At 37.8% G+C, this 21,230-nt stretch overlaps 1 protein-coding gene across 1 annotated transcript; it reads left to right on the forward strand.

The window, feature by feature from the left end:
- The first annotated feature begins 10,696 nt into the window (after positions 1–10,696).
- LOC114351362 (uncharacterized) lies at positions 10,697–11,896 on the forward strand. The gene has a single exon (XM_028302546.1). The coding sequence runs from the start codon at positions 10,862–10,864 to the stop codon at positions 11,894–11,896; it is 1,035 nt and encodes a 344-aa protein (XP_028158347.1). The 5' UTR covers positions 10,697–10,861.
- Positions 11,897–21,230: the final 9,334 nt, after the last annotated feature.

Consider the following 21,230-nt stretch of genomic DNA (forward strand, 5'->3'; position numbering starts at 1 on the left):
TGTTCTAACAAACAATCCATTAACGTCCAGTTTTAAAACAACACCATTCTATCAAATCCTTTCTAATAGTTCAAGTCGATGTTATCTCATTTCACTTTTATTAAGGAAATGATAGCACCAATAAATAAATCTACCGGGCATCGAACCGTGGACACGCCTCGGTATATCACACACTACCTGAATATCTAACTAAATATACAATGATTTATATTGGTATTATATCACACTTTTTGACATTTTCGGAGTCGGTGTCATCCTGCCAATTGCCAAGGTTAAGAAGCGGATACATTTGACATAATATTTTGATCAAAAAACCAATGATTTTGATCAAATTTTAATAGGACCAACCAAGGATCATTTATCCTATTTAAAATACAAATGACAGATGTTATTTCCTAACCGCGTATCGCGTTAAAACCTGTAAAAATTAATTAAACAAATGATGGAGTTCGAGTTAACAACGAAGTTATGACCGCATTGCGAATTCCTAGTTTTTAGAAGTCGGTTGAAAATCCTTAAACATATCTAACGCCCGTATCCACAAACATTACTATGAGGTCTCACACTGCGCGTGAACACACAATGTGACACACGATCCAATCACAGAGCTCTATTCAACGCTGTACGTTCGATTTGATGCTTCACTTGAGCAAGCATCGTTTGTGAATACGGGCGTAAATATTCAGTATCTTCTAATCTACTATATAAAAATAAGTCGGGTTTTCCTCCCTGACGTTATAACTCCAGAACGCACGAACCGATTTCCACGGTTTTGCATTCGTTGGAAAGGTCTCGGGCTTCGTGAGGTTTATAGCAAAGAAAATTCGGGAAAAGGGGGTAAAACAGGATCCACGCGTACGAAGTCGCGGGCGGCCGCTAGTTATGTTTAAATATCTTAATCTTCACTATTCTCTGAGTCTCTTTGCAAATAAACAAGCCAATAGAAACGGAAAGTATCCTAAATCGATTTTGTAACTCCTTGTAATGCGTCGCGAGTGCCTTGCTACAGTTTTGCGTAACGGTGAAAGTCGCAGACGCGTCGCGAATGGAGCCCACTGCTGGGCTTGTGGTAAGCGAGATAACAGGCATAGGCTGATCTAATAAATGTTTATAATTAACAGTTGAGAGGATGAAAGAAGAACGATTTTTAACTAGTTTTGCGAGCTAGTTTTTCAATAGACATTTGACTCTTCCTATTAGATGTATTATGAGTACCTAATGGGAAAGAAATTTCGAATAATAACTGATATCAAATTGAAAATAGCTATGTAATAAGACTAGTATCATTTGTAATTACTTTTCAGGGACCCAGTACTGGTATAATATTATCTGTGGTTTAGGACATGATGACTCAGTGTAAGATGGTTGAGAAGTAGAATAGTGCTCCTAAGATAGGCTCCCTTAATTGATATTTATTGTCCGTGGTGCATAATCTTTTCTTAAAGGTTTTAAACCTTTGTTTGTCACCTCCTCCTTTGCAATGGAGGGAAGTCGAACCTTAATTTCGAACTCCTCCTATGTTCTTCTGATTAATTTCGTTGCGGGTCCAATGACAGTTTAACTTTCCCCCGGGACAAACTTGACCTTCATTGGTTGGGTTTTTATGGCGGTCAAGCTGTAGATCCCGGCTACACAGGAGTTGCAGTGGTGGGAACGACAGGTGGGAATAGTCCCGTTAGTGCCTTATAAAACCAACAGCAGGGATGCAAGCACACTAAAAAAACGGGACTATTCCCACCTCTCGTTCCCACCGCTGCAACTCCTGTGTAGCCAGGATCTACAGCTTGGCCAATATAACCCCAACCAGTGCAAACACACTAGAACAGTTTTGCGCAACAGTGAAAGTGCGGCATTGTGACGTTTTCGGTAAATCGCGTTATTTAAAAGGTTCTCAGAGCAATTAAAACATTATTACCGTTTCGCACGAACGTGCTCATGTGACAGATGGGCTTGCATGTATAGCTTTGGCCCGTGGCTGCGTCCGTGAATTATGGTCTGGCGGAAAAACTTAATCACGCACGTGACCTTTAAAAACCGAGATAAAAATAACAATACTATATTTTCCCTGAGTCTAAGGACTCTTTACTACGAAGACATTTTTTGCAAGAACTGTTTTTTTCAGGATCTCGTTTACGTGTCTCGCCCGTAACTTTTTTGTAGGAACTGTTTTTTGCAGGATTTGCTTTACGTGTCTCGCCCGTATTCACAAACATTACTATGAGGTCTCACAGTGCGCGTAGACGCACAGGGTGACACACGAACCAATCACAGAGCTCTATTCAACGCCGTGCGTTCGATTTAACGAACATCCCGTTTGCAGTTTTCCGCAAAAAAAAAAAACGAATTTCAAACCCGCACTTGTGTTCACACGACAATCCAGTTTTACTGGATACTGCATTACTGGATCCCAAAACTAGATTGCAGTGGGAAAAGCGACATTTAATAAAAAAATGTGCGAAAAAGTTAAAATTTTCCATCGTGTCTGCGCTTGCGTTTTAAACAATCTCTTTTACGGACTGTTACGAGCAGTTAAATGGACGTATGCAAATGCAGACAATGTCACACGCTTGAATTCTCGCAGAACGAAGCAGTTTGCTGACATTAAATTGCTACAGTAAAGTCAATGCAGTAAAACTAACGTATGTATAAAACTAAATACAAAATTATAAATAACTTGAAAAAATCAAACTGCCTAAGGCGAGAATCGAAGCCGTTGTTCGAATTATAATTTAGTTTAAGAAACGACTCTTATCGCTAAGAAGAACTAAATACATTTATTTTATTAATGCGCAAATTACACTGTGCTTGTTCGTTACATGTTTATAAACTAATTTTAAGAATATTTGTCTTTTTTTATCCAAAACGAGAAAGCTCTTGGCCTTCATCTTGCCGTTAACATTGTTATTATGGCAACACATATTATAAATAAATAAATAAATAAACACATAACTAAGCAGACTTACGCCCGTATTCACAAACGATGCTTGCTTAAGTGAAGCAACAAATCGAACGCAAACGTTCAATAGAGCTCTGTGATTGGTTTGTGTGTCACCCTGGGCGTCCATGCGCACTGTGAGACCTCATAGTAATATTTGTAAATACGGGCCTTAGAACAACAAGACATATTATCAACCAAACCGAGCAGAAAATGTTGCCCTCACTATGAATCGATACCGGGACCTCTGGATCTGAGATAGATTTACCACATCGGCGTTTGTTACTCTGTCCATTTTTTACTGTGGTAACATTACACTGCTAATTGCAATATTACGAAAATCAACCAAAAACCGGCGCCGGCGCATTGAAATGTCGTTCACGCGTAAAATTAATAAACACTTTAGTAATGAGCTGTTGTAGATTTATTTTGAATGTGACAACATCATTAGAGCAATAATTTGTAACACTGGCAACACCAACTTAAAAGGTGTTTAGCAACGAGTAATTTATTTAACGCTGTGTTCTATTTTGAAAGTCTCTTCTTTATAGTGACTTCTGAGATGAATGCCTCTGTAGATTAGTGGCAAGATAGTTGGACTCTAACTCTGACTCTTGGGTTCAATTCCCAGTGACAATAACACACATTATACATAGTGTACACTGTATTGGTTCCCGATTTGGCTTCGACATTGCAAGAATGAAACAACCTGATTTTCTGGATAAATCATCGTCATCATCATCATCATCATCATCATCGTCATCATCATCATCATCTCAGCCATAGGACGTCCACTGCTGAACATAGGCCTCCCCCAATGCTTAACATGTTGCCCGGTTGGCGTCATTCCTGCTACCTTTACGATGTCGTCTGGATAAATATTATTCAGTTTTTCAAAGAAAATCATGCCAGAGGCCTATGGTAGCTTATTAAATCTGACACTATAGAGTGATCTCAATTATATAAAATGAGTTCACAAACCTTCTGTCAAATATTATTGCCATCTTTTAAGCCCCATTTAGGCCCCAATTGACTTTATTCATTAGAACTAAAGAATCTTTAATTGACTAAAAAATCAGTCATAGAACCCCAAAATTAAATAGAGTAGTTTATTTCATCACTATTGGCTCGAAGGGTAATTAGGTTTATAACATAATTCACTCAGACAAAGATGTGGGTAAAAGCTAAAGTACTATATCTGAACTGTTGAGAGTAAGAGAGGCACAACCATTAATGCAAAAAAAGTGTACACACTGTAGTGAGTTTCAGTAAGGCTGGGTTGCGCCATCTTACTTTAACTTTGACAAACGTCAAAAATCTGTCAAACTCCATACAAAAAACACCGTTATCGTTAAAGTTACGGTCAAAGTTAGGTGGTGCAACTCAGGCTTAGTGTCTTCTTCACAAAATAACAACCTTACTTGGTGATTAACTTGTTTGAATTCTTTGGGGGTAATTTTTGGAATGATGTGATATTTTATTAAAAAGAAATACCTACACTAATTTCTGCTTACAGCTTTGCTTGCTTGGAATTCTATCTGTGGGTATCATTCGACAAAAGACACACAGTAACTCTGTCTGTCTGTCTGTGTCGCTTTCACGCCTAAACCACTGGGCCGATTTTTGTTTGAGTCCCGGGAATGGACGTAGAATAGTTTTTCGAAATCCCAGTTTTTTTTAACAGAGACTCGTGCGTTTTTCTGTCACAGACAAAATACCGCGCGGGCGAAGCCGCGGGCGGAAAGCTAGTACTCCATATAATTAGTCATAAAATCGTTATCTGAATTTTAAATTCAGTAAAGGCTTTTTTTGTCACTAAGACACTTTTTAACAAGTTAGTGCTTTTAAAAAAATCCTACTGCATTCACTTAACCTGTCCTACGTCGGTTCCAGAGCATGCCCTCGCTAATTTTTATACCTACTGTATTTTTCCATACATATCATCAGAAATGCGAGATTATGCAATAAATACATAACTGCACGATCGCATAATCTTATGTAAAGAGATAATTTATTTTCGGCTTACATTATTCGGTTGGGTACGCTAAATGGACAGATGTTAAGACATAATAAATTATTATAACTGTCTTCTTTTTAGGTGTTAACAAATAATACATTTTGCTCGCTAATCGTTAGCTAGACTACACTAGACTATGATAAAAAGTAACCAAGTCTAGCATAAGCTTACGTGCTATACTGATGTATAAACTGTAACACTGTAAGGTTACAGTACAGTTTTTAGCGTAAAGGAGCAACAAACCAACTATTTATTAATCCCCGTAAATTCAATTTAGGCCCGATTCGACCAAACTTTTATCCGAGAATAACTCCTGGTATAACTGGTACATTGACAGTTCCAGTATTGGAAATAATTATGTCAAAATTTCGAATAACTGACGATTTATTCTGAGATTAATATTTACTCTTGTTTGGTCGAATCCACCCTAAATATCATAGGAGTTAGGTTCTTTCCCGCTTTCTGAATTTAGATTTTTAGCTTTCAAAAAGTTAAGCTCAACTTTTTGAACTTAGTATTAAAAGTAGTCCGCGCCAAGTCAATGCCTATTGAGTAAATGACATTATGACATGGTATTAGAACACCATCAATGAATTACCATACTTTTTATATGCTACTAGATACCATAACAGCTGGTTGTGAGGGTTATCCATACTAATTACTTTTGAAACACAAAATTAAGGTGACATACCTAATATCTATAAGAACCTTTGTATACCAACAAATAGCAATAAAGAATTTGAATTTGAATCTTACCAACCCAGTTCCAAGTGAAAACCCTGATTTTAATTTGTGCAATAAAATAAACAGCACAAAACAAACCAGAATAATTTAATCAACAAACCACTTGCCAATACGTTGACAAACGGTTACTTACATAACCGCTTGTGTAAGCGTGGCGCAATGAACAAGGTCGCGCGGCTGGCTAGTATACAGGACTGTCTAAAGTCTAGAGACTAACTTAGCCTAGATATTGGTAGGCCTTAGACCTACTCTAGCACTAAAATAGCCTAGAAATTGGTTGGTAAAACTTGACCTAGAGGCCTCAGTTTTGTTTCTCAGTGGGCACAATTTTTTCTACTCGGTGCGTTGTTACCACCATCTTAACTAAGTTTGTAGCTATAGGCGCAGACCACCAATTTTTAATTGGCCGATAGTTGTGCCCGATTTTAATTTGTATGAAGAATCGGCCAAATCAAATCGGTGTAATGTGCGCACTTCCATACATGCCCATATTGATCAACTGCCCGACTAAACTATCGGCCGACGAAAAATCAACGGTGTGCGCCTACTCTTAGTTTTGTTAGTTTTTATAAACCAAAGCCTGCTCTTGTAGGGTACAACAAGGTGTACCTACTGGGAATCAAACACAGATCTATTAAAACTCTCTAATAAATCATCAGACCAAATAATTCTCACACTCGCGCGCAATTATTAACGCGTTGATGTCTTTTGTATGGGACGCTATTGACTTAGTTTTTTAGTTCAAATTTAGTACAAAATAGCAATATTTTATATGATGTTTTATAAATTGATATTTATTTTGATTGTGGATTTAATTGTTTGAGTTTTGGGTATGATATTTGAGGAATTATTGCAGTAAATCTCAAGGTAATAAGGCCAAAAGTAGGTATATTAAAGATTTTCGCTGTTTACTTCAGAATTGGCAGATATTTTTTTAATTAAAACTTAATATACCCTTCATTTAATAGATCATAGTCACTCAATAAATATCTATTTATAGATCTTTATTATTTAGTAATTAATTTAATTGAGGTCTAATAATCTAGGTATTTATTTTCTAAACAATGTTCACAAGGATGTTTTTTGAGTCCTTCACACAAAAACTTCTAGATGGATTTTGATGAAACAATATTATAGCTTATAAGTATATTAGAATCTATATCTATAAAAGCGAAAGGTCACTGACTGACTCACTCACTCATCACAAAATTTCAGAAACTACAAGTGCTAGGAGTCTCAAATTTTGCATGGGGGTTCCTTTTAGAACGTAGGTGCTCACTAAGACGGGATTTTGCAAAATTCAACCCCTAAGGGGGTAAAACGGGATCCACGCGTACAAAGTCGCGGGCGGATGCTAGTAGCATATGGGCATAGAATAATAATAAGTACATAATTTATCTATATACAATAGAGTGAAGCGCCGATAGAAACTAGTTACTAGTTAAATTATAAATGAATATTCTTATAATTTATTACTAAAGATGTAAAAAGAATAAACCAATAAGATTAATGATCTGATCACTGTGTAGTTTTATTTAAATGCCTGAGTTTAAAATAAGCAATCGTCATCTTGAAGGTCAAACTACAAGTTTGCTCCTTCGTACATCCTTTTGCGGTCAGTTATCTGTTTTTTTTTTCTACTTTAAATGCCATCCTACTATTGAGGACAAAACCACATTATAATTTGGATTTTTTTTGCTCAAAATGACTATTTTATGACAGATTGTTTGACAAAGTGTAGTTAAATAAATTCTATTTGATTTTAATCTATCTAAAACAGTTTATATCTTAGCAAAAACTTTGCTTTGGAATTTTTTGACCTTGCTTGAAATTATGGATTTCCCACCATATCCACACAGTAGATAAATCAATATATATACTGTGATATCCACTAATATAAAGCTGAAGAGTTAATTTGTTTGTTTGTTTCTGGAACTCTAATCTCAGAAACTACTGGTTTGTCAGAACTGGCATAGTAAACGTATCAATCAAAACAATACAGTATAGACAATGTTTTGAGAGAACGATTGTAATGTTGTTTCGTCGTCGTCGTCGTTTCAGCCGATAGACGTCCACTGCTGGACAAAGGCCTCCCCCAAGGATTTCCACAAAGACCGGTCCTGCGCCGCTTGCATCCAGGCACTTCCCGCGACCTTCACCAGATCGTCGGTCCACCTAGTGGGAGGCCTGCCCACGCTACGTCTTCCAGCTCGTGGTCGCCACTCAAGAACTTTTCTGCCCCAGCGGCCATCAGCTCTTCGAGCTATGTGCCCCGCCCACTGCCACGTGATTTTAGCGATTCTGCGGGCTATGTCAGTCACTCTGGTTCTCCTACGGATCTCCTCATTTCTGATTCGATCACGCAGGGAAACTCAGTAGAGCCTCTCAACAAGTGGGTCTTAAAATGAACATGGACAAGACAAAAATTATGTCAAATGCCCGTGTTGTACCCACTCCTCTGAAGGTTGGAGACACTACACTCGAAGTTGTTGACAATTATGTATACCTGGGACAAACAGTCCAGTTAGGTAGGTCCAACTTCGAGAAAGAGGTTAATCGTCGAATCCAACTCGGCTGGGCAGCGCTCGGGAAGCTTCGCGAAATTCTCACGTCCGAAATGTTGTTTCACATGCTACAAAAATTTCCACTAACAATAAAATTCTTCGCGCATTCAAGCTTCCATACATGTTGATAATTTCTTCTTAAAGTTTAAAGTCAGCGTGCATTGGTATATAGGCAATCAAGTTATGCCTACTTTATAAAATAACTAGCTTTCCGCCCGCGGCTACGCGCGTGTGGACCCCTGAACCCTATGTTTTTACAGAATAAAATTTAGCCTATGTTACTCTTGGATAATGTAGCTTTCGAATGGTGAAAGAATTTTTTAAATCAGCCCAGTACTTTTTGAGCCTATTCATTACAAACACACAAAAATAGGTACAAATCTTTCCTCTTTATAATATTAGTGTAGATATGACCGAATATGGTGAATTATTATACCTACTTCTTCTAAATATATACAACTCAAAGGTGACTGACTGACTGACTGACAGTGATCTATCAACGCACAGCCCAAACCACTGGACGGATCGGGCTGAAATTTGGCATGTAGGTAGACGTTATGACGTAGGCATCCGCTAAGAAAGGATTCTACGAAACTCCACCCCTAAGGGGGTAAAACGGGATCCACGCGTAAGAAGTCGCGGGCGGCCGCTAGTATATTATAAATGTGAGTTTGTGAGGATAATTATACGGATGAATGTTTGTTACTCTTTCAAGCAAAAACTGCTGAATGAATTTTGATGAAATATAACAGTGGGTAGGTAATTAATAATTTTTCATACACATCAGCATAACATATTATAGGGTGTAATTTATACCAATATTGACATAATAAGCCAAATTACAATGAAAAAGTGTGATAATTTTGACTTTTTCATTAATAATCGGTCTTTCTGTGAAAAACTAACGTATTCACAAACTAACTATGAAGTCTCACAGTGCTCGTGGACGCACAAGGCGACACACGAAACAATCACAGAGCTCTATTCAACGCTGTGCGTTCGATTTGCTGCTTCACTTAAGCAAGCATCGTTTGAGAATACGGGCGTGAGTGTTAGGTTTAAAATAAACTGTTCTAATTTCACCTTCACCTGTTTCACTCATTATCACTTATGAAATAAAAGTATTAAGCAACAATACACACCTGGAATCGAACCTGCGACCTCAGAACAAGGCCTTAATAAGTCACATAACGAAGCAAAATTACTATTTACAACGGCCTTACTGAGTGAAAGTGTACCGATACCAGACTATGTTGAAACGCAATCAGTATGCGGATCGCTTTGCAAATGGGTCTTCAAATACTGGTTTGGTGTCCAGTATAACTTAACCTATTACCACTACAGAGTTGTACGACGTTATAGGTCTTGTTAAAACGGGTATTGCTGCTAGTGTAAGCTGACCTATAAACGCTAGACGTGTCTATAGGACAATAGGTCTAGTTTTATTGGAGCCAGTATAGTAAGATCCATGGATGGTATAGTAAATAGTGGAGAAAAGAGGTCTTGGTTTATTTGACGATAATTATAACTTTTCAAATACATGGAACAGTGGAGAACTATATCGTAATCAAGTAAATACTTGGTGTTGTGTTGAATCTATTTTAGGCTTTATGTTTAGGGTGTTTAGTATCAGTTTTGATAAAATGTGATAATAATGTTAGTGCAGTTTAGAAACCTTCGATGATTTGTAATTTGAAACAAACAGACAACATTATGTTATTAATAAAAAAAAATAGACTGCAATGGAAGAAACCATGTTAATTTAATTTTGTAAAATTAATAAGACATTAAAAGTATGAATTATTATATAATTTAAAGGGTATTTTAATCGTGCCTAGAGTCATTAATTTCAAATTAACTTATGCGAAACGAAGTCCTCATTAGTAACATCGTAATTATTCAAAAAAAGCCTGCTTTCGTATTATGCAATTGGAAACCAAAATAAAAACATTTCGCTAAAAACATGACCTACACAAATATAACACAGAATAAAACCATCACGAAAATAAACTTTAAAAACTTTGCAATAAGACACAACACGAATATATAATGACTGACCCGAATATCGAACTGGTAACACTACCAGTTTACTAAAAAAGGTTACGAAATGACAGTTATGCAACGGCCATTTTGAAAAAATCAACTGTCAAACGTGGAACAACGGGGTTTGGCGCGTAGAACTTGGGATCACAGAACTCACTTTTGAATTTGAATTTGGAATGGTACTCGCGTTTTTTTAAGGCGACCTGACGTGCGGTCGCTACGACCGATCGGAGTGGACTGGCTGGCATGGCCACTTGCCTCGAATAGCTACTATTGTAAAGGCTGGTTCAGATTGGTGACAGTTATCAACTAATTTAAACTCGTGACTTTGTCTACCTATTTAAAAACTTAACTGACAACACTAAAACTTAACTGACAATTCTTTGTTGTGCCGTTCACTCGATCGGACGTGTCAGCGCTATGAAAATAAATATTTAATTTAACTATTCACTAGCAAAATCGCGACCTACATTATCGAAACTCGGAAGTGTTTTATCTGTGTCATTTATTTCTAATTGAACACTGAACTTATAATGATTTGTGTATAGACTTGATAATATGGAAGGAAGTCCCTTCAACCGGAGTGCGCTCACGCAGCGCAGCCCTCCGCCCACGCCCACGCAGCACGCGCCGCCCGCCGCCCCCGTCATGGAACCACTCGAAGTGGTGGCCACTTCAGAACTCCAGAACTGGATGAAGAGCATCGAGCAGTGCCTGAATGAGGTGTGCATAATCTCATCGGAAGGAAAGCTCAACACTGACCAGAAACTGAGGATTAGTAACCTGTGCAGAAGGGTGAGCAATGGAACATCCCAAATGGCCGTACAATACCAGTCGCTAAAGCAAAAGGCCATTCAAGCTCATAGCAACATACAGGTCCTTAAAGAAAGTCAAGACATTTCACAGCAACTTCAAGACCTCAAGAAAAGCATAGAAGTGACCTCAAAACCTATCTCGGGAGCGTTTTCCTTTGCTGACATGGTTAAAAAGAGTCCTGTCAATTTTATTCAGCCCAAAAACTTCAGTTCTGTAGCGATTTACCCGAATGATAAAATGAAGTCAAGCGAGGAAACCAAGTCCCTAGTGCAAAAAATAATTAAGCCCGAAGAAATGAAATTGCACGTGAGAGGTCTACGGAAAACTAGAGATGGCGGCGTTATCATCAGCACCAACTCCAAAGACGACATCGAGAAGATAAAGCAGTCAACGCAATTAAGAACATCAGGCCTCATCATAGACGAGACGAAGAAACGGAAGCCCAGGATTATAGTACTGGGAGTTCCTGCTTCCATGGATGAAACTGAGGTATTTAAATGCATATACCATCAAAACCTAGCCGACAAACTTCAAAATACGTCACTGGAAGCGTTCATGTCCTCTATTAAGCTAAGCCATAAATCAGGGAGGAAAGACACCGAAACCTGTAATTATGTAATTGAAGTCACAGCTCAAATACGGAAGACCTTGATAGCAAATGACAGAGTTTTTGTGAACTGGTCATCGTGCCCTGTTAGAGACTTTACCCTAGTGACAAGGTGCTACAAGTGTCAGCAGTATGGACACGCTGCTAAGACCTGTCGTGAAGCNTTTTGAAACATTTTTCGGTATTTATAAGCTATATTTTTTACCGATTTTTTAAAAGCACTATCACCTAGTCGGCTAAATTGTACCACATCAAGTTGTATGGAACTTTACCAAAGGATTTTGAATTTTTTTTTAGTTAATCATATTTTGAAGTTATAATAGCGTAGTTATGTTTAACTAACAATAAATGAAAGCAAAATACTGGCAAAGTAGATTAAGTACAAGTGTGCGTTACGATAATTGCAATTACAAAACTTGTACTCAAAATCGTGATAACGTGTAAAACAATATCGATTGTCTATGTTATTAACTACTGTTTCTTTTCGTTTCCTAATTTTTTAAGAATGTATCGTATAATATTTTGCCATAGTTTTTTTATAGGCTTGAAATTTATTGAAATCCAATTTAGTAACCCAGTGGTACAAATTATCGAACCGGTTGGCTAAATTGGACCGATGCTCTGAGCTCGTATTTTGTTGATTTGTGCTAAATATACAACAATCATGTTAATTAATACTTATGAAATAGTAAGTTGAATAATGTATCTTTTATTATATACCATGAACATCAGCAAAAACAAAAGAAAACTATGTGTAAAATGGGATTGAAAAAAACTGGTCCAAATTAGCGGACTCTCCCTTAAATATTAGATTATATATTTTGCTAGAAATAGTTCTATTAATAAAGTAATGTAGGTAAGCCTTTTTTTGCCTGAGATACAGGAATTATAATTCTTAGTTCAGGCACGTATGTACTTTTACCTATTATAGTTTAATATTAGCCTATTGTTAAAAACTGTCAATAAGTTATTCAATAAAGAATTTATTTATTTATTCAATAAAGAATTTATTTACTAAATATTTTGTTTATTACAGTTGTTTAGTTCAGGTGAGATACAGACCAAGAGCTTCCTTGTTGTGGATAAAAAAATAAAAATAGTACCTGATTCTGCTAAAAAAAGAAATTGAGAAAAGTCAACCCGGAAAAAAGATAAAAATTTAAAGCCCATTATTTTTTAAAAGTTACAAAATGAATGAATAACTTCTAAAATACGAAATATCGTAGAAAACATACATGGGGGTGAAATCGATAGGTCTCACCTATCACCTGGCTTCGACTTGACACCTTACAGGAACCACCCTGTATATAATATATAGTTGTCTATAATCGTGTATATTATAATTTAAAATCTAGCGTGTCTTTAATTGGCTGTCAAATTAATTGCTCGTGATTGAGCAGATTCTGCTACCACCGTATTAAGTATATTAACGATTCCGTTTCCGTTTAAAATTAATCGCTATATATGTGAAGATTTGATGATTTTTTAAAATAAAATAAGCAATTTATCAATTTCTTATTTGTATTAAAAAGACAGCATATTTTTTCTAGTTTTAACTTCAGTAAGTAAGAGTCATTAATAATGTACAATATCACTGCTACGCCCATTACTGCTGGACGTAAGAATCTCTCAAACAGATCTCCCGCATTTTACGGGATGGACTGTAGATGATGACGTTTACACAGCTCAAAAAAGTATTTATTTATTTATACTTCAATGCCAAAAATATTAACATTAGGCGAACTTAATGCCATAAGGCATTCTCATCCAGTTTACCTTTGGGTTGTCTTTTGGTATGTCAATTCATATTTTACTTCTTGCGCTGCTTCTTCTCAGCCCTGACCTATTTATTGTCCCGAAGCAGTGGTAGGGTTAATACTGGGACGTGTAAAAGCCTACTTACAAAAAAAAAAGAGTTTTATGAGTTGTATGACTTTTTATTCATTTTAGGACTAGCAGACTTAAGAGCCGTGAATTGCTTGGTAAAGCCTGGTCCGTGAGCACGTAGAATTTTGTCGAATGGCTCGCACACTCACTGCGGGTGCCCGTCGCACAGTCGCGACAGCAATATAATTACGCGCGAGCGATAAGGATGGCTAGCTTGGGGTCATTGGACAAAATTTTACGTGCTCACGGACCAGGCTTTAGAGTAATAAAATTTATCTCATTAGAGAGTTACTTAACTCTAGCATCTTATTTTCTTACTTACTCTCATAGCTCAGTGACCTAAAGTACGTCTTGACCTGGGATAGGAGATGTTGACGACCGGCCCCCACTAGGTGGACCGACGATCTGGTGAAAGTCGCGGGAAGTGCCTGGATGCGGGCAGCGCAGGACCGGTCATTATGGAAATTCTTGGGGGAGGCCTTTGTCCAGCAGTGGACGTCCTGTGGCTGAAATGATGATAATGTGGTGTGGTGGCCGGGCAAGCTATATTTGGGACGTGTGTAAGTGCCCTGGAAAGGACGTATGTACTGAATAAACTAATTTAATTTGATTTGATATGACATGACTGTACATGACTGTACTGTATTGACATTCCACCAGCTCGCACTAAGCGTTTCGATGACTCTTTTATAATGCGAACAGCTAGAGACTGGAATTCGTTGCCTGCTGCTGTCTTTTCTGAAGACTAATCTGGGCCTTTTCCAGGCGAGAGTGAATAGGCACTTGCAGGGCAGATAATTATGTACCATCCTAGACTGCATCCCACTTAACATCAGGTGCGATTGTGGTCAAATACCTGCCTTGTTATGCATAAAAAAACACAGTTCAAATTAACAAACCAAAATAAATAATTTACGTATGTTCCACGAATGAACGTATTTTTATTTTGATACAAAGTACTCCAATATAACCGAGCCCTAACATTATGCATATCACACTCACACTCGCGCGCATGCAAAACGCGGCATAATGCATGCGGCGCACGCTAGCGGTCGCGTGCGGCTCCGCTCGCATCCGCGTGCAGTGGTGGCGATTTATGGTCACCAGTACTCAGTAATATACAGGTATATTAATACATTCCTTTATGTTTCTGTTTATCTATATATATAAAAGATAGTCGTGTTAGTTACTCCACTTACCTATAACTCAAGAACGGCTGAACCGATTTAACTGAAAATTGTCAGGGAGGTAGTTTAGAGCCAGGAGAAGGACATAGGATACTTTTTATTCCGTTCGAAATTAAAAAAAAAAGTCTGCTTATTTATTGCCATTAAGGCGGAACAAAGTTCGCCGGGTCAGCTAGTTTTTAATAAACCGAATGCCATTAGCGATTGTAGAGTCGACTAATTTAGAATACCTAACTAATTTTGAATTATCAAATTGTATATCTAGTTGAGTCAAAGATACTGTGCCTTAATCTCAATAAAAAAATCATATCAAATTATCTTACACCACGTAATTACTAAGGTGATTATCACACTGCGCCGCGCTCCGCCGCGGTACGCGGGACGACAGATTTAATCATTGTATGTAAGTACCTCAGTTTGTATAGAAAACACACGCGGCACAACACACTGACAACGCGTCTGCGCGCGGGATTTTTTATATGAAATCACGCGGACCGCGGCGGAGCACGGCGCAGTGTGATAATCGCCTTTTTTTCTTTTTTTTTATCCACAACGAGGAAGCTCTTGGCCTGTATCTTACCTGATGGTAAGTGACGATCAGGCCGAAGGTGGAAGCGAGCTTCACCCGGAATCCTCAACCACGGAGGAACTGGCTATCTTACCTCTAACTGCCGGAACACAACAATGCTGTTAACATTGTTGTTATGGCGACAGACTTAGGTAAGATGGTGGTAGCTAGCCCGGCGGACTTAGAACAAGCCCTACCACCAACCAAACCGAACAGAAAAATCTGCCCCCACTGGGAATCGAATCCGGGACCTCTGCGTCGGAAGCAGGTGGTCTTACCACTAGACCATAGAGGCCGTAGTATGAATACACATCAATCTGGAGTAGATTAGGGCCATTCCTACTCTTCCCGTAAGAGACGGTTAAGGGAGAGTTATGCGAACATCAGGTACGGGACGACCTAGTGGTAAAGTGCTTTAACATGCCAGCATACACGCAAGAGGTCAGGGTACGATTCCCAGCCCGGCAGAAATTGAAATTATTAATTTTAATTTCTGTGACGGGTCTGTTACTAGTATAATATTATGTATCTAAAAAGTATCTAAGGCTGAGTTGCACCATCTTCAAAAACTTTGACAAACGTCAAAAATCTGTCAAAATCCATACAAAAAGCACCGGTTATCGTCAAAGTTACGGTCAAAGTTGGGTGGTGCAACCCAGCCTAAGTAGTACAATATTCATTAACCTAGCACCTATAACACAAGCATATTAGTTGCTTACTAGATGGCGTTGTTTGAAATTTTCCAAAGATATTTATTTAGGTATTTGTTAAAAATTAAATAATTTAGTTCTGCCCCACAATGCCTCCGGTGAAAGGTGTCGTTTTGTAAGCCTACCTAGGTGGCAGATAAGCCGGTTGTCGACCTTGAGGTAAGCTCGATCTAGCGCCACTACATTGGGACACTGCGACAAAACATGATGGAATTTTCCATACATTTTGTATGGGACCGGTGCACTTAGATGCCCGCAGACTATAGACTGCATACTATGTGCCCTGCCCATTGCCAATCCAGCTGCTAATCCGTCGGGCTATGTCAGCCACTTTAGTTCGTTTACATTTTACGTTGGTTTACGGCCGATGGGACAGCAAGGTTCTGGAGTGGAGGCCGCGTACCGGAAAACGCAGCGTGAGACGTCCACTTACAAGGTGGACCGACAACATCATAAAGGTAGCAGGAAGGCGCTGGACGCAGGCCGCTACCAACCGGGCAACATGGAAAGCATTGGGGGAGGCCTATGTCCAGCAGTGGACGTCCTATGGCTGAGATAATGATGATGATGGTATCGGCCGATTCCTCATACAAAGAAGTCGACCCAAGTATCGGCCGATTAAAGTCGGTAGTCTGTCGCTGTGACTCATATCAGTGAGTTAATTTGAGTGAAAGTAGGACTTTAAAGGACTATTCACACCTCTCGTTCCCACCGCTGCAACTCCTGTGTAGCCAGGATCTACAGCTTGACCGCCAATAAAAACCCAACCAGTGAAGGTCAAGTTTGTCCCGGGGGCAAATTAAATTGTTACTAGACCCAAAACGAAATTAATTAATTGAGGTACATATAAAAAAATATAAATAAAGAGCTAAGGACAATTATTTTTTGTTTTGTTTATTGCTATGACAAGTTCAATATAAAATTATAATATGAGAAAAAAATACCATGCGGTTACATTCAAAACCATTGGAATTTTCATAAAAGAAAATTCGAGATTTTTTCTTAATAATTTATCACAAAATGACTGGATATATAGTATCTTAATATATAAAAGGAGATAAATGTAATAAAGTGTAAACACGATAATGATTGCTTATAGCACTACACAAAATTAATAAAATACGTTTATTCGACGCTAACATAATAAATACTTGAAAATAATCTATACAAAATAAAAATGAATTGCTGTTCGTTAGTCTGATTAAAACTCGAGAACGGCTGGCCCGATTGAGCTGATTTTGGTTTTAAAATGTTTGTCGTAGTCCAGGGTAGGTCTAAACGGTGAGCAAATAAGGAAAAATTGCGATGGCTTATTTATTGCCTTTAAGGCGGCGGAACAGAGTTCGCCGGGTCAGCTAGTAGGTAAATATTAATTAAATACTGGCTTACATTTGACTTTAGACATTTGGGAAATTAATCTAATAATTTAATTTAAATCGAAAATAATTTATTACATTTAATTTTACAAATTAATCCATCGCTATCATGCTCTCCTCTATCGATCTCTTTCTGTTCTGTTGCTGTCTCTTTCGTCTCGCTTCTAATCTTCTGAGGTTGAACTTGTGTACTACATTCGACGAGTAATTCCTGTAACAAATACAGATTAAAGATAACGCAGCGTGTGACGTCCACCTACAAGGTGGACCAACGACATCGTAAAGGTAGCAGGGAAGCGCTGGACGCAGGCCGCTACCAATCGATCAACGTGAAAAGCATTGGGGAAGGCCTATGTTCAGCAGTGGACGTCCTATGGCTGAATGATGATGATGATGATGAGATAAATGAAAACTTTACGAAGAAATTTTCAATTTCCTTGTTTACTTACTTGTAACGTACAAGTATTGTATGTAACAACATTAAAAGTACATAACATCCCCATGTAAATTAAATGTCCTTCCAAAAACCTTAATAATTACTTACTTAATAAAAAACTTTGAATAAATTATTAAATGTCATTATCATTTCAACTTCAGCTTGTCCAGCTGCTTGTGCATGGCTCTTGTCTTATCACCTTCAGCTTGACCAGCTGCTTGTGCATTATTCTTGGCAACTCACCTTCAGCTTGTCCAACTGCTTGTGTATTGTTCTGGTCTTCTCACCTTTAGTTTGTCCAGCTGCTAGTGCATGACTCTTGTTTACACACCTTCAGCTTGTCCAGCTGCTTGTGCATTGTACTTATCATCACACCTTCAGCTTATCCAGCTGCTTGTGCATGATTCTTATCATCACACCTTCAGCTTGTCCAGCTGCTTGTGCAGTGTTCTTATCATCTCACTTTCAGCTTGTCCAGCTGCTTGTGCAGTGTTCTTATCATCTCACTTTCAGCTTGTCCAGCTGCTTGTGCAGTGTTCTTATCATCACACCTTCAGCTTGTCCAGCTGCTTGTGCAGTGTTCTTATCATCACACTTTCAGCTTGTCCAGCTGCTTGTGCATGATTCTGGTCTTCTCACCTTCAGCTTGTCCAGCTTCTAGTGCATGGTTATTGTCAATTTCGCCTTAGCTTGTCCAGCTTCTTGTGCATTGTTATTGTCAATTTCGCCTTAGCTTGTCCAACTGCTTGTGCATTGTTCTGGTCTTCTCACCTTTAGCTTGTTCAGCTAAAGTACGGCCAACGAGAAGCGATACCAAATGTAAACAAACCAAATGTCATGGGTGAACCCATCTGACTTTGACATATTTTGGCGGGAGAACGAGACAGTACGACAAATACACAAGATGGGAAGAGACAGAATATATTGTCAACTCGACAGTCGTATCGACCTTTTGTATCGCTGCTAGTTGGCTGTACTTCACTTGTGCATAACTCTTGTTTTGTCACTTTCAGCTTGTCCAGCTGCTTGTGCATGATTCTGGTCTTCTCACCTTCAGCTTGTCCAGTTTCTTGTGCATGGTTCTTAACACTAGAGTACACGCGCGGCCTACTAGAGTAGACCAGGGTAACATTTTACGCTATAACTTTTTAAGAACTTGCGCCAGAGAGCTTACATTCCAGGAAAGCCTCGTTTACTAAATTGTCAATAAGCCAGTAAATTTTGGGTCGCTAGCGTCTATGCACTTTTCTAAAATTGGCCGTCAAAACTGCGGGTCTACTCAAAAGCCCGAAATCACTCAAGAAAAAAAATATGGAAGACTTGCAAAAAATGGATTTACCCCGTGTACCAGACAGTAGAAAGTCTTGAATACTATGACAGATAAAAAACAAATCATATTTTATCAGTAATTTTTTTTTACGAACATGGATCTCAGAGTGCAATTTTGGTCCAAAAAAATTACAACTTTTTAATCTGTTTATAATGTTTTATCCCAAATAGTTATACAAAGAAACTTTGATTATAAAAGAACTATCATAAACACTTTTATCATTTACATAGTAATTTTATTTATAAATTGCTTATAAACTGATTTACAGTGATTTTGAATTGGCTTACCAGAGTAGGCCGCGCGTGTATTGGTGTAAAAAAAGGGGCGCGTGTACTGCAGTGTTAACAATCCCACGTTCAGCTTGTTTTGTGGTTTCAACCAAATGCCATCCACTGCTGGACAAAGGCCTCCCTTAAACATACCATAACCATAGAGCTGGTATCATTCAGTTCTAAATACCAAAGTTTTCTACAGAGATAAAGAAAAAATATACAATACATACGATACGTACACCCGAAAAACATAATCCTCCTTGGCGCAGTCGGGTAATAAAGCCTTGCTTGCTTGGGATTGTAAAGTAAGGAAAACAAAGAATTGTGTATGTTAAAATGTTTACAAAATCTTTTATTTAAGTTTTCAATTTCATATAAAATATCTTAATCAATTACAAATCTCTACTTTGTACGTTTTAATAAAATATCACATAAAATTACTGGTATGACTAAGGTTATGGTAACTTAAGTTTCTCTTATAGCTAATGTATTACTATGCTTCATTTATATTATTTTAAGTTAAATAATACTAGCTTTCGCCCGCGGTTTACCTGTGAAAAACCGGATAACTGTCCCATGATTTTTTTTGCATTTCAGTATTACAGATAGATATAACATTGTCTGTGTAAAATTTCTTTGATAATGTAACTTTAAAACCTTGTATATACTAGGACACAAACAGGCCCTAAAATATGATGCCCAACACTCAGTCTGCGTGACACTGCAACGGTTTTCGTGCTCCACAACATTCCATGCAACATTTTCGATAAAATCTCTCATTCGACTAAGTTACTTCTTGATATTGATATATTGATATAAATAAGTAGGCCAATATCAGTTTAGTACAGCCTATGATAGGTGCATTCGAGTAGAATCTGAACGTAGTAGAATATTATGTTGGTAACGTCTGCTTCAGTAAGAGCAACAAGTCGCTTCATTTGTCCCGAAATATCAAACTTGTGGGTGCTAAATTACATTACATGCATAGAAAATAGTTGTTTATGTACAGTATTGGATATAATAAAGTATTCAGCAATACTGGAAAATTTAATTAGGGATGATGACTGGGTAATGAAATGGAAATTCTATTTAGTCCGTCCGACAGATAATAAAAAAATTTTGGACACATATTTTTTTTTTTTCATAATCGAATAATTACAGTATTATATTGAGTTGAAATGTCGCGTGACGTCACTTTTGAGTAAAAAGTCTACGCAAGCGTGACGTAACGTGCCATTTGAAGTCGATGTAGCACTGTTATTATTTAATTATGAAAGAAAATAAAAAATATGAGTGTAATATTTTCTAATTATCTGTCTGACGGACAAATATTTGAAATTTTGTCATCTATCCTATTGTCATCAGTGACCAATAGCAATGTAGATGGTGGCACATCAAGGTACATTTATAGCTGCAATGATTTTATTAAACCACACATCATGTAGTTTAGTAAAATCATACGACTTAAAAAAATAAGATTTTTAGCTGTTTTGAAATTAATGACTTATTTAGTCAATTTACTTGGTAAAAAATGAAGTCTACTATTGCTACAAAATCTACACTAAAAAAATTGTTGTTTTTTATCATGGCTAATAAACTCGACTTTGTGATGGCTTCTCTATAATCGTTTTATCCACGTAGACGCGCCCCACCATTCTTCCGCGAATGTTTGAGTGTTATCGGTACACGCTAATGATCCATGAGTGCACACGCACACTACAATAATGCCGCTCGGATT

This window comes from Ostrinia furnacalis, unplaced genomic scaffold (assembly GCF_004193835.3).
Source record: "Ostrinia furnacalis isolate ACB-3 unplaced genomic scaffold, ASM419383v2 OfSCF1132, whole genome shotgun sequence".
In the NCBI taxonomy this organism is placed as follows: domain Eukaryota; kingdom Metazoa; phylum Arthropoda; class Insecta; order Lepidoptera; family Crambidae; genus Ostrinia; species Ostrinia furnacalis.